The 13,513-nt window shown below is 45.1% G+C and overlaps 1 protein-coding gene across 7 annotated transcripts in view; it reads right to left on the bottom strand.

Annotated features, from left to right (window-relative positions):
* Positions 1-681: 681 nt before the first annotated feature.
* The window catches only part of MTMR1 (myotubularin related protein 1), a 210,753-nt gene continuing 197,921 nt past the window's right edge, over positions 682-13,513 (bottom strand). For all 7 annotated transcript variants that reach the window (XM_082263732.1, XM_082263733.1, XM_082263736.1 and 4 more), the window contains one exon: positions 682-1,181. In XM_082263732.1, the coding sequence (XP_082119858.1) occupies positions 1,017-1,181 (165 nt within the window). In that variant the 3' untranslated portion in view covers positions 682-1,016. The remainder of the gene's footprint in view (positions 1,182-13,513) is intronic.

Raw genomic sequence — 13,513 nt, 5'->3', positions numbered from 1 at the left:
ATACCTAGAATAATTTGCTCAAACACAGTTCAGGATAAAAAGATTTGTTTGAGGTAAAAACACTATACGAATACATAGATAGGTGCAACAAGATAACTTACACAAGGTTAAGCCTCTTTCATTCATTGTTCGATAAGCTTTACATGGCTTTTGGTGTATAACGCTGATTTTTTTTTTTTTTAAATAAGTAAAATATTGAATTTGTCAGTTCATGTAACAGTTTATATCCTCACCATCTCTTCTTATGCTTTCATAGAGAAAGTAGGAAACTTGCCATATTTATACATAATATCTGTTCAGCAGCACTTGAAAATTGCACTACTGTGAACAGCAATTCGGTATGGAGGAAAAATATATAATAAAGGAACGCATGTGACCGGGAAGTAAACCACACTGAATGATACTACTACTACTAGGAGGCATTGGAGTGTAAGGCCTACAGTACAAAAACAACTTTCAATCAGGTTACCACATGACCGAAAACCACCTACTTTCCTACAACTGATCGGAGTCTCTTCTACAAACAAACATCAGAATGACTCATTACTCACATTGCTAGCACACGCAATTAAATCCGAATAACTTCGGATCCCAGAAAGTCGTGTAGCAGGTCACATTCACTTACATGGGTTTCAAAGGTCATGACTCATGATGAATTATAAGGGGAAATGTACAACAGTAGTGGGATAGAAGGTAGCATGTGCGGTATAGGCCTAAGGCTTGTAAACAACATTGAACAAGTACACTATTTACACAGTGTGTGTATAGAGAGGGGTCGTGGAATGATTCTCAGCATGCAAGATTCAAAAAGATGAAAATTCTCATTCCTAAAATGTCTCAGCTGATGTAAGATGTTGCAGTTTCCGGCAGAAAGGAAAAGCCCTGACAGACTGCTTGGATTCCTCTGCGCCTGAAATGTCAGAAGAGAATTCCTCATACAGCTCAGATTGTGAGAGCACTGGTGGCAGCATGCCAAGATGCATCCTCACACTGTGTCACCAGGTTCATACTTCGCGTCAGACAGCCGTGTGTACTGGCGTGGCGGAATGTGAGGGTGACGATCCCCGGTCTGATGATGAAGAAACTGATCTGGTTGTTGCTTCACGCTGGAGTTCTTCCACCCTCTTCTGAAGCTCTGCCCTTATGGCCAGGAGGTCTTTAAGGTTCTGATGAATTGGCATCTATAAAACATAATAATACGCAAAGTGTATGAGATCTAGAATTTTTGTGGGTGTCACCAAAGCCAATATTTACCTTGTACCTTGCTAGATAAAATGTGATTATTATATTTTAAGGGTAATCTGGAAAATACAGTTGGGATGGTCTAAAGCCGCTCTAGCAATATAATCCGAGTAGTGCCTGACACCGAGGTTAAAAAGCATGCATTAACAAAGTATATGGTGTTTAAAAAGCCCTGCGTCTGCAGAGGTCTCTCAACAGCAGAAGAAGATTTAAACTGGCACGACTCTTGACGATCTAGAACAGCTTGAAGACAACCACAAGAGAAGGAGAAAAAGGGTAATTTGTGGAAACTTTCCTAATATACCTGTAAAGGAATGACTGCAATAAAAGTGTAAACATAGTTATAAACTACACACCATCTCCAACCACTCCAAATCAATGTATGTGTTTTCAGTTCTGAAAACTTGCCAATGGGGGATTTCAATGCCGAAAACAAGATGTAAAAAGAAAAGTAAAGTAAAAAAAAAAGTCTACCCCCATATGGCTTTTTCCTCATTCAATTATTCCTTCTCTCTTAAGACTCCTCCACCCTTCCTCTTACACTTTTTGTAGTAAATACCTTTCATCTGTGCTGCCTGTCACTTTCTGATTCCTTATCTAAACAAGTATTGAATGGAGGGTTTAGATAAGGAAACACTCAGGAACTGAGAAAGGAAGGACACACAGGAACGGTGTTGTAGTAAAACGCAGTACTGCAGGATTTCAATTCTGAGGACCTGCAGACATGCCGCAGGTCTCTTCCAGGTATTTGGGACTTGGCAGAGACCTGCAGTGCATCTGAACATTGGTGGTATCCCTATGCATCCGCAGACACACTGCAGGTCTCTGCCAAGTCCCAAATATCTAGCAGAGACCTGCAGTATACCTGTATATGCAAGTGGGGTCCCATGGCACGGAAGCATGTGAAAACCAGGAACCCTGGAATTGGTAGACTTTTTTTTATCATCGAGGACAGCTATTAGGGAGATCATAGTTTGTTTTACCTAAGTAGGATAACGTTCCTCTTTAATATTATGCTGATCAAAATACTTCTAGCAGTAGTATGGACAAACATAAAATCACAGGTGTAATCTGTTCATACCAGTAAGACCTGAACATTTGTAAATACCCGCTTACCAGATGGACTGATGTCTTTTTTCAACCTCACCAACTATGCAACTATAGACCACAACATACAGGGGTATACAATGTATGGTTAACAGTAAAACACACACATCATAGGTTGAACTGGATGGACTGATGTCTTTTTTCGACCTCGCTAACTATGTAACCCTTCGAGTAGAACCATTAGACAGGCCCTTTATTTACGTGGTAACAAGAGCGGCAGAAGCAGCTTCTCAATCACATGATCACTGCGATTGGCTCTCACAAGATCGAGAGCCTGTTCAATCGCAAACTGTGACAGCTGATGGACATTAGTTTTAACTTCACCTAAGCCCTTAAAGGTGAACTCCATCTTTCCTACCATGTTACACTTAAATTTAGGGTTCTTCCCTGTAGCAGTTCCTGCCATTTTGTGAATTTTGCACAGATGTGCATGGGTGATTTGTGAATAATTAAACTACAAGTCCTGTTAAAAAAAAAATACAAATCCCATCTGCCACTATGGCAAGGGCACGCGTAGTAATCATTGGAAGACATGGGCCAAAGGTACTGACCAACTTCAGAAAGGAGTCTGTGCATTACACCCACCAATCACTGATCATGGTTGCAACACTTTCAAAGCTCCTATGCAAAAAATAATAAATGTACATTTTTGCTCCTGTAAACAGGGATGCATTTATTTTTTTGCAAAAGATGGACTTTGCTTTGGAGCTTGCATGAAAAACGTCAACGGAAAATGTTAGCAGAAAAAAGAGGAAGGGCTAGAACCTCTTTTGGGTTTTAAATGCTGTTTGATCTGTAAAGAGGATACTCTTACTTCCTTTAGAGAAAAGAGCTATTGAGAGGACATTCCATATAAATGAAAGCAAATATCACCAGAATATATATCTTTGGGAGAATGTTTCTCTATACCGGTTTTAATAATTGTTACATTTTGAATTTCTCTTTCTGTGCTAGTGACCATGATCACAGAGACAAACAGGATGGATTTCCTTAATGGATACACAAAAAAGAAATAAAAACGAGTGAAAAATGGGCTACAGATGGTAAAAAGACATCTGAAGAGGATCACTCCAATCTTAATAGACCAGAATAGGCTTCAATCTCTTTTACCAAATTCTGAAGAGGGACCCTCTGAACTCTGTAAATGTATTAGATTAGATTTTCATGTGACAATATTCCTGCATGTACCTTCCCAAAGTTCAAGTCTAAATCTGAGCTATCACTCGGGAAGATGGCAGATGGCATTACATGGAGTGTATTTCAGCTGGCTACGGATGAACCCGTGGAGATTGGCGGCGTCAGTGACCACCAGCACCCTACCCATCTAAGAACTGAAGGAGCCAGGTGGAAAATTGTAGCTGAACAGCACCTACATCCAATTACATGCAACCACTGTTCAGGTATTCTGACAGCTGTGGATGCCAGCTACCAGACTACAATAGCTTTGACACTTAAAATTCCGGTTTAGAACAGATAAGGGAAAAGCAAAAGATCCTGGTGGGTTGAACAATAAAAATTCTAGCGTACGACAAGGCTAAAAATAATAAATCCCTCTATATTGTTTTGCATTGCAAATGAAGCACCCACTGCAATACAAATTCCAGGGCTCCACATCTATGTTCTAGAGAAAAAAAATAAGACTTCTGCTCTATGCATAACTAGAAAAAACCTTGCTCAGCATGCTGCAACGGATTAAAAAAAAAAAACCCTATAATAGTCTTTCGTGATTTACATGATCAGTATATAGCCTGACTTTTCTTACCACTGGTTGGAGGGTGTGAACTAAGATTCTCTGTAATCGTTATAATGCCATGGTATGGGCAGGTTGTTTCTTTGGATAGAGATTTCTCTACAATGTAGACATTAATAGGAGTACAGACTGCTACTAGTCCTAAAGGTGATGTGTGGACATTTCACAAATTTACACACATTAGCTAGTAACATATCGTAGAGCAGATGTGTCAAACACAAGGCCCACAGTCATTTCATGTGGTCCTTGTCCTCTTTTTCCAGGGGGGTTGGAGAGATAAGGGCTGCAGGAAGTAAGATGTGGACAGCCTGTGAAAGAGCTGAACCCTTCACACTGTGCATAGCACACCCTTAAAGCTTGCACTCTGTACATAGCACACCGCTGAACTCTGTGCATAGGGCACCCCTAAAACTGCTCACAGTATATAGCGCACCCCGCAACTCCACACTCGGTACATAGCACATGCCTGAACTCCACACATAACACACTCCTGGTATTTATTGCCCCTTGGCCACAATCATAGTTTGATGCTGTTTGGTGGGGGTTGGGTGGGAAAGGGAGTTGTGGTTAAGTTCCTGCACCTATTCTCAAAGAGAAAAAGCCCTGGATAAATTTATATAGTCTTAAAAATACAACCGGCTTTTAGAGGGCAACCATAATGTGGATGTGACCCCCAAATGAAATGGAGTTCGACACCCTTGTTGTTGAGCATCTCAAGATGTGTCCTTGACAGCCAGGTCAGTGATGTGGTGATTGGGAACATAGGGTGTCATAGAAACAGGAAGACTATGGTTGCCTTACAATGGCTCTTGGAGATGCATTCCATTAATACACACACACACACACACACACACACACACACACACACACACACACACACACACTATGGTGTGCCTTCCCCTACCCTTTTCTTTTGTAGGTTGCCATGAGTATACAACAATGGCTCCGGGGAAGGTATACTAATCTGACTGTCACTGCAGGTCATACACACTGCAATTCCCAGCAGCCTCAAGAGAGAAGCAGTGCATGCAGGGAAGTCCAAAAACCATTTATACCCTGTTCATACAACACTAGAATAAGAGGAGACGAAGATAATACAATCAGAGAATTAAAAGCCATTTTTTATCATGAGATGGGTATCTGAATAAAACATATGAGTTTATGGGAAGAATCTGTGTTTTCTTTTGTTCCCTGTGGTTAAATCACATTGTAATCTCTCTGTGCATGGTTATAATCTATATGTGGTAAAATGAAGGGAAGCAGGATTTTTCAGAAGTTTATCAGACACCTAGCAGAAAATGCCTTCACACAAACACCAATCAGTCTTAAAAAGGAGGTATGTATGTGAACAGCGATAAAACAGATTCCTGCGTTGAATCTGCAGACTGGGGGCAGGAGCGATGTTTTACAAGGTTCCTTACACAAAGGCTACTCTTATTTACAAAGCGTGTGTCTGGCTGTATAATGCACTGAGCATTATTCACTCAAGGACGCGCATTACCTTGAAAACTGTTAAGTGATGAATCTATTTGTTCTTGCTGAATGAGTCTGTTTTTTTTTTTATCTTCACTTGCAACAGGGAGTCTCGATAGGAAAGCCAATGTGCTTTAATGCCGCTGTGTGATTTCAGCCACATCACGCTGCCATTTATTCTCATTTATCTGCTAAAACACATTTCCTTCAAGACTCAAAATTATTCCTTTTTTTATTTCCGTGGTTCAGCTAGATTTTTTTGCTTCTCTCCATAATAAGAACACTATTTAACTGGGTTAAAAAAATAAGCCTTGCCAATTAAATGCACTTACAGTGAAAGGTACTATTTTAGTCATTAGAAAAGCAGGGCTACAATGATTTATAATGGTGACAATTAACATTTCCCACCAGTAATCTGCAGATCTCCATGTCAAGACAGTGTGACATATAAAAAGGGATTTTTGACTTACTGTAAAATCCATTTCTCTGATGTTCATTGACGGACAAAGCTCCTGATTCTTCTTAACCATTCGGTTATACTGCCCCCTACAGGAGTAGGACAATAGGCAGGAAAAGGCTAGACTATGCCTATGGGTAGTCCCAGGGGGTATACACCCACTCTCAGCTATAGGCACTCAGTTTTGTTACAAGCCGTGTCAGAAGAAAGCTAACTCCACAGAGGGGTGGGTGCTGTGTCCATCAATGAACATCAGAAAAATTGATTTTACGGTAAGTCAAAAATCCGATTTTCTCTTTTGTTCATTGACGGACACGGCTCCTGATTTTTCCTAACCATTGGGACTGTCCAGTGTTAAACATGAGGGATGGGAAAAAAAAAGCAGAAAAAAATTCCCAAGGCTAACCATAGCCAACCAGGTAACATGGAGCTGAACCATAAAACTGGAGCTTACCTGAAAAAAATTATACACCCTCAAGGAGGACCAGGTCCTCTAAACAGCAGAGAGCAAAAAGAAGCATCTGCAACTGCCAACAAAGCCACTTTATAAAAATTTTGTAAAAGTGTGCACCAACAACCAGGGGGCCGCCTTGCAAACCTGCATCACTGAAGCTTGCCCAGGAAAGTCCAGAAGACACTAAGCGCCCTAGTAGAGTGTTCCTCGACAGGGAAAGGAGGAACCTGACCCCTGATGCAATAAGCCTGAACCACCGATTGTCTGATCCATCTGGAAATGGTCGCAGAAGAAGCAGACAACCCTTTGTGAGGTCCATCCGTGAGCACAAATAAAAAGTCTGACTTCCTAAAAGACTTCCTAGCTGCCAGGTACTCCCTAATTGCCCGGACCACATCCAAGGTATGAAAGGTAATTTCCTTCCGAGGTTTAGCCTGGGACAGAGGGAAGGCAACACAATGACAGTCAGAGACCACCTTAGGAAGGAATGACGGACAGGGGTGAAGCACCACCTTATCCTTGTGAATCACAATATAAGGTGAAAGACAGGATAATACCGCCAGTTTCGACACCCTGCGCACAGATGTGATAGCCAACAAAAAAAGGCCACCTTGTCCCATTTCACCAGAATCTCTTAAACAGAGATCATCAGGCCCAGCACTCGCATGCAAGCCCGAGGGATGATCGTCTGCTGTGATCAACAGAAGCTGAATAACCTCCTGCAATGTCTGGAGTTTTTCCAGAGAAAGAAACACTCTGGCTGGGGCCAACTCCAGTCAGACCCATATAGTCTAGTTTTTATAGACAGAACCAAAGCAGACTCCTGAAGGTCCAGAATCCAATCAAACTCCCTCAGAGTTCGCAGAGCAATCTCCAGTTGTCCATCAGAGCAGTCGGAGAATCCACTCACAGAAGATCGTCCAGGTACCCCAGTACTGCGATCCCCTCTACTCAACACCAGCACCGGGGCCAACACTTTTGTGAAGACCCAAGGAGCGGAGGCGAGACCAAAGGGCAATATCAAAAACCAATAATGCTCCTCGCCCATGGCAAAACGGAGGATCGGCACATATTAGACTGGCATATAATAGAATGTGCAGGTAGGCATCCATGATGTCCACAAGGGATGTGCAGGTAGCCGTCCTTGATGTCGATAGAAGCGAGAAGAAATCCTCCTGACGTAGGAACTCCACTACCGTGTGATTGGACTCCATGCGGAACTTCTGTAATCGCCCCAGCAATTTAGCGCCCCGAGGTCCAGAATTGGACCTGGCTTGCCTTCCTTCCTGGGAACTGTAAAGAGGTTTAAGTAAAAATCCCTGAAAAAGTTCTGAAATCGGAACAATAACCCTTTGAAGGAACAAGTCTTGTACTACCCCAAAGAGACCCTAAGTGATCTGGGGACAAGTGCAGGATGGAAGGGAAGAACCTTTCCGGAGATTAAGACCAAACTCGATCTCGTAGCCTGACCAAATAACTGAGCGCCCCTTCATGCAGAGCCAGCCTTGTCTGCATGTCTGGAAGAGCCTGCTTGTGGCTTGCCAGACCAGGCCCTCTTGGAACTTCCAGTGGAGCCCCTGACTTTTGATCCCTTTCCTTGAGACCCTGAGGGACGAAAAACTCTTCTGAGCCAAGAAGAATGGCCCACTTCTACAACGGGGCTCCATGCCCTTGGTAGCCTGCGGAAGAAGAGTACTCTTCACTCCTGTGAGACCCTTAATGTCATCCATGGAAGCAACAAACAGGCGGGGGAGGGGGGGTGGAGTGTAAGGTAAGGCTTTCTTATAAGTCTGGTCTGCAGACCAGTATTTAAGCCAGATAGTACGCCGAAGGACCCCTGCTGATACAGACAGCCTAGAAATCAAAGGAGCCACATCCAAGAGGCATCACAGATAAACTGTAGCCCCTGAACCAAATGATCCGCCAGCTTCGCAAAGACGGGGGGGGGGGGAAGCGGTTTACCCTCCAGGTCCCGGTGTAAAAGTTCAGCCCACTCGGTCAGAGTTTGCGACCCCAAGGCAATAGTAAATACTGGCCTAAGTGCCAAACCAGCCACAGCGAACATATGGCGGGCCAAAGCCTCCGCCCTGCTACCACCTAGATATTTAAAGGCCGGGGACTCTTCAACCGGATAGAAGGTAACTTTGTTTAACCTGGAAACCGACGAGTACACTACAGGTGGGACCATCCACCAAAATGCAGTTAATCCTCATAAGGACACCGCAAGCAAAAAGCACCTAGGAACCACTGCGTTTTGGACAACCTCACTGTTTCGTGACAATGTTCTCAAAGTAAGTGGAAAAGGGAACACCCTCGCCGCTTTGGAGGGCCTGTGGGTGGCAAAAGGGACCGGCGCCTCCGATGCCGCATCAACCGCAACCTCCTTTTTTAAAGTGTCACGCACTGACACAAACAGTGCATCCACCACCGCCTTTTCATGTGTGGCTGGAGGAGCAGAGGTATCATCCTCACTATCTGAGCACTCAGGGTGTGTGGACACAGACCCAGTAGGGTTCGCTTTATACTAAGATCACCCGGAAAACAGGGGAGGTCACCAACTGCAATCCCACAAAGGGGACGCCAACCAAGGGCCAACGAATGGACCACTTACTGGACCCCGCAAAAAAAACAAGGGCGTCACCCTCTGAATCCTCCATAGAGGGCATAATAGGAAACAGCCCCCTTAAAATGGGCTTCCCGCCGTGACACGGACACGCAGGCAGAGTACCCTGATTGTCCCGCAGCGCTAATAGGGGCAGGTGCCCCACACAATAATGGCGGCAAGGCTGTCATTATAAAATGAAGCGCCCCCTACTGCGCCACCCCTTCCAAGGGAGGCGCCAAGCCAACCACATGGCCTTGCAGGCTGCAAGCCGCGGCCTAAATTTTTTGTGGAGGCCCAGCCGCAAGTGCACGGATCCCAGCCTGACAGAGTCCCAAAGAAAGAGTGGGGGCCTCAGCTAAATGCACAGGGGCTGCCCTTCAACGGAGGTGCTTGACTCAGCCGCATGGCTTAGTAGGCCGCGGCCTAAATTTCTGTGGGCGCCCAGCTGCTTGCACGCGAGCCCCCACGGAGTCGACCACCTAGGGGCAGCGGAGGGGAGGGCAGATGCCCAAACGGGAGGCAGTGACTTCAGCCATCCTCGTAGTTTCCGACTAGTAGGCCGCAAAGCCACGGTCTACATTTTTGGCTGGATCCGGCCGCGTAAGGCTCTATCCGCGGATGCTAATCTATCTGCTCGCCAGCCCAACATCCGCTACAGGGAGCCCAGAGAACATCCCTGCCCCAGTCACCAACCCTCAGGGTGGCAGGGAACCCTGCTCAACCTCCTGTTGCGCACAAGGAAAACCTGGTTAGCAGCAACTCAGACCAGCCCCCTTAAGAGCATTTAAGGGGAACCTGGGGATCCCAACGTTTCAGGGAGGGGCCCTGGGACGTTCACCCCAAAACCCTCCAGGAGTAGAGGGGGGACAGCTACTTACCATACCAGGAACAGGGTGGGCACCACTCCGGACAGACCACCACCTCATCATAATGTGGGTGCTGTTGGCCAGGAGGAAACGCTGCGACTTAGGTCGAATCCAGCTCGTATGCGCCCTCGCGAGACATTTAACTCGCAGGCCAGCCCCCATCCAGTAGGGCTATGTCGTGGCCGGCCTAGCACGGAGCTGCGGTCTGGACACGTTCGTTGGTCGGTCTGTGGGGACCCTAAGGACCTAGATTATCCAGTTTGTCGCCCAGTCCGACACTTGACTGTAGATCACACAGGAACAAAATAATAAAAAAAGATGGGAAAAAAAATTCCATTTAAAATTAAAAACTTGCTAGGACCAGAGATCCCAGCAAGGAACTAGGTCCTTACTCCTGACTAGGCAGAAAAAAACTGTACCTATAGCGGTGAGAGTGCCTATAGCGGTGAGTGGGTGTATACCCCCTGGGACTGCCCATAGGCATAGTCAATCGTTTTCCTGCCTAGTGTCCTACTCCTGTAGGGGGCAGTATAACACAATGGTTAAGAAGAATCAGGAGCTGTGTCCGTCAATGAACAAAAGAAATGAAGGTGCCACTTCGTTATAATGATAAAGCCATCATACAGGTCTCTGTTGGGTCATGACAGACAGACAAATACTTTACAACTTCAGAACTGTGGTTCCAAACCCTGGATGAGAAATGGCCTGCTATTTTATACTAGTTTATAATGAATATAAATGACCAAACTGCTGCGCTTCAAGCACACTGGTGTATATGAATAGCCAGGTCTGATTTCTGAAAACCAGGAATATAATCACACTACAGACAAATAGTTTTTTGAGAATCTTTCATGAGGCGGCCCTGGTAGAATAAGGTATGGATGTTGTCCAGTAGGATGAAATGCAAAACTTGCAATTTCCACATGTCAGTTGCCAATGCAGACTGTGAGAGCTCTTTACTCAAGCAATATAGACCACTTGGGCATTGCTAGCAATAACATAGATGTGAAAAAGTGCTGAAGTGCAAGTAATGGTGCTGCCTTTTCAATATAATTAAGATATTAGGTTTAATAATGTTTATGCCTGCGGCTGCTCCCCTTAAAATGAATTGCCACCTATAGGCGGTGTTCTATAATGTCTAAACGTGCAATTGTGCGAGTGTTGGTGCAGCCTGGATTAAATCAAAATATAGCTTCTGATTTCACTAAAATTAGCATTCAATCATGAAGTGCAATATGTTATTAATATAAATAAAACCTTGGTGCAGATGAAAAATCAAATAACTATGAAAATCAAATAAATATAAAAGTGACACATTTGCTTAAAGTGCTAGTGCAAATGAGGTGTCCGCTCATACCATAAATACAGTGAATCCTCCCCGTGATAAAATTCAAATTAATATACAACGTCTAAGTGCACTGTGCTTTAGATATAGAGTGCAAATAACGCAAATCACAAAAAGACATATAGAAACCACCCAAAAAAACATGAGGAGTACTTTTAAAGTGTCCGTGCTTCTTCAATCACTGAAAAGTTCATAGATTAGTGCAAGGTGACTAATAAAATCTTCAAGGTGCCATACAGTTCAAAGTGCTGCAGTATAATCGTGGTAGTAAATAAGATCCCAGAAGAAATCACTTGTGCTATGACAGGTTCCCCGTGAGCGCACTCGTGACCCCTTCTGGGGATACACTCACCAGATTGTGGACCCCTTATAGGGACACAGAGCTGTGGTTCGACCTGGCCCCTTCTCTCTCCTGATTGGCTAACTGACTCTGATTGACAGCCACGGTAGCCAATGGCACCATGGCTGTGTCTCATCCAAATCAGGCGGGAGAGTCCCGGATGGCCGAGAGACTCGTGGACATCGCTGGACAGAGATGGGGCTTAGGTAAGTATTAGGGGTTGCTGAGGAGGCTGCTTCACACAGAAGGCTTATCTTAATGCAAAGAAAGCATTAAGATTAAAAAAAAAAAAAAAAAAACCTTCTGATTTTACAACTCCTTTACTATGTTCCTGAAACAAAGAGGGGAAAAAAAGTATATAACAGGTGTTACTTTACAACCACTTTACCAAAGGGAAGGATCAGTAGCATAATACTCAATCAAGGCAGGAGGAAATGGGTGGGGAGGAGACCAGCTTCGCAATTCACACACAGACTAAGGAAATCACAGGGAGAGAGGGGGAAGAAGCTGAGGAGAGAGGGAGGGGGAAGAAGCTGAGGAGAGAGGGAGGGGGAAGAAGCTGAGGAGAGAGGGAGGGGGAAGAAGCTGAGGAGAGAGGGAGGGGGAAGAAGCTGAGGAGAGAGGGAGTGGGAAGAAGCTGAGGAGAGAGGGAGGGGGGAAGAAGCTGAGGAGAGAGGGAGGGGGGAAGAAGCTGAGGAGAGAGGGAGGGGGGAAGAAGCTGAGGAGAGAGGGAGGGGGGAAGAAGCTGAGGAGAGAGCGAGGGGGGAAGAAGCTGAGGAGAGAGCGAGGGGGGAAGACGCTGAGGAGAGGGGGAAGACGCTGAGGAGAGGGGGAGGGGGAAGACGCTGAGGAGAGAGGGAGGGGGAAGACGCTGAGGAGAGAGGGAGGGGGAAGACGCTGAGGAGAGAGGGAGGGGGAAGACGCTGAGGAGAGAGGGAGGGGGAAGACGCTGAGGAGAGAGGGAGGGGAAAGACACTGAGGAGAGAGCAGGATGACGTTATATGACCACGCCTATCAGGGATCAGTAGCCATGATAGGCGTGGTCAGTTTACGCAGGGGAACACAGAAACAGGCAGAGTCAACCAGGTATTGTACAACATAGAAAGGGACAATTGACATGGCAAAAGCACTGTCCTATATCTCGTGCCATAAAGGGACAGGAGCATTTTGTTTTAGTGCTAAAATCACTTTAATTTCTCTTTTTCTTAATACCATTGCACATTTTTATGCATGATTTGGATATTTTGTAACAAACCTTGAATAACCCAATAAAAATCTCTGTGAAACTACACCTCTCCTTGGAAGACTCTGACTGGATCCAAATTTGGCAAGCCACTAAATCGGCTTCCCCAAATATTGTAGCCTTGGAGACAAATTACAAAGTCCTTACCAGATGGTACTTGGTTCCAGCCAGAGTCTCCAAGTATGTGCCACAATACTCACCTCGTTGCTTTCGTGGTTGCGAGTCTCTAGGTACCCATGCACACATTTGGTGGGAATGCCCCACGGTCCGTACCTTTTGGTCCGAAGTGTATCGGGTTTTATCTACAATCTTCCACACACCCCTTACCCCCGATCCTGCTTCTGCGCTCCTGAACCGCAAGCCACCTGACCTCACACATCGCCAATTTAAACTTTTCCTGTATGTCACCACAGCTGCCAAACAGACCATAGCGAAGGCCTGGAAAACTTCCTCCCTTTGTTTCCTGACCATGAAAAATAGAGTCACTCAAGCTATGATCCATGCTAAAACTGAAGCTATCCTGCTGGATAAACTTATACCTTACGAAAAGCTCTGGAAACCATGGATTGACAACTGTCTTCCGATAGGCTTTGATGAATCTCTTGTACTAGCTTGACCTGTGGTTACCGAC

Source organism: Pelophylax lessonae (assembly GCF_965119305.1).
Source record: "Pelophylax lessonae genome assembly, chromosome: 7".
In the NCBI taxonomy this organism is placed as follows: domain Eukaryota; kingdom Metazoa; phylum Chordata; class Amphibia; order Anura; family Ranidae; genus Pelophylax; species Pelophylax lessonae.
This window is presented reverse-complemented; position numbering and strand designations above follow the sequence as displayed.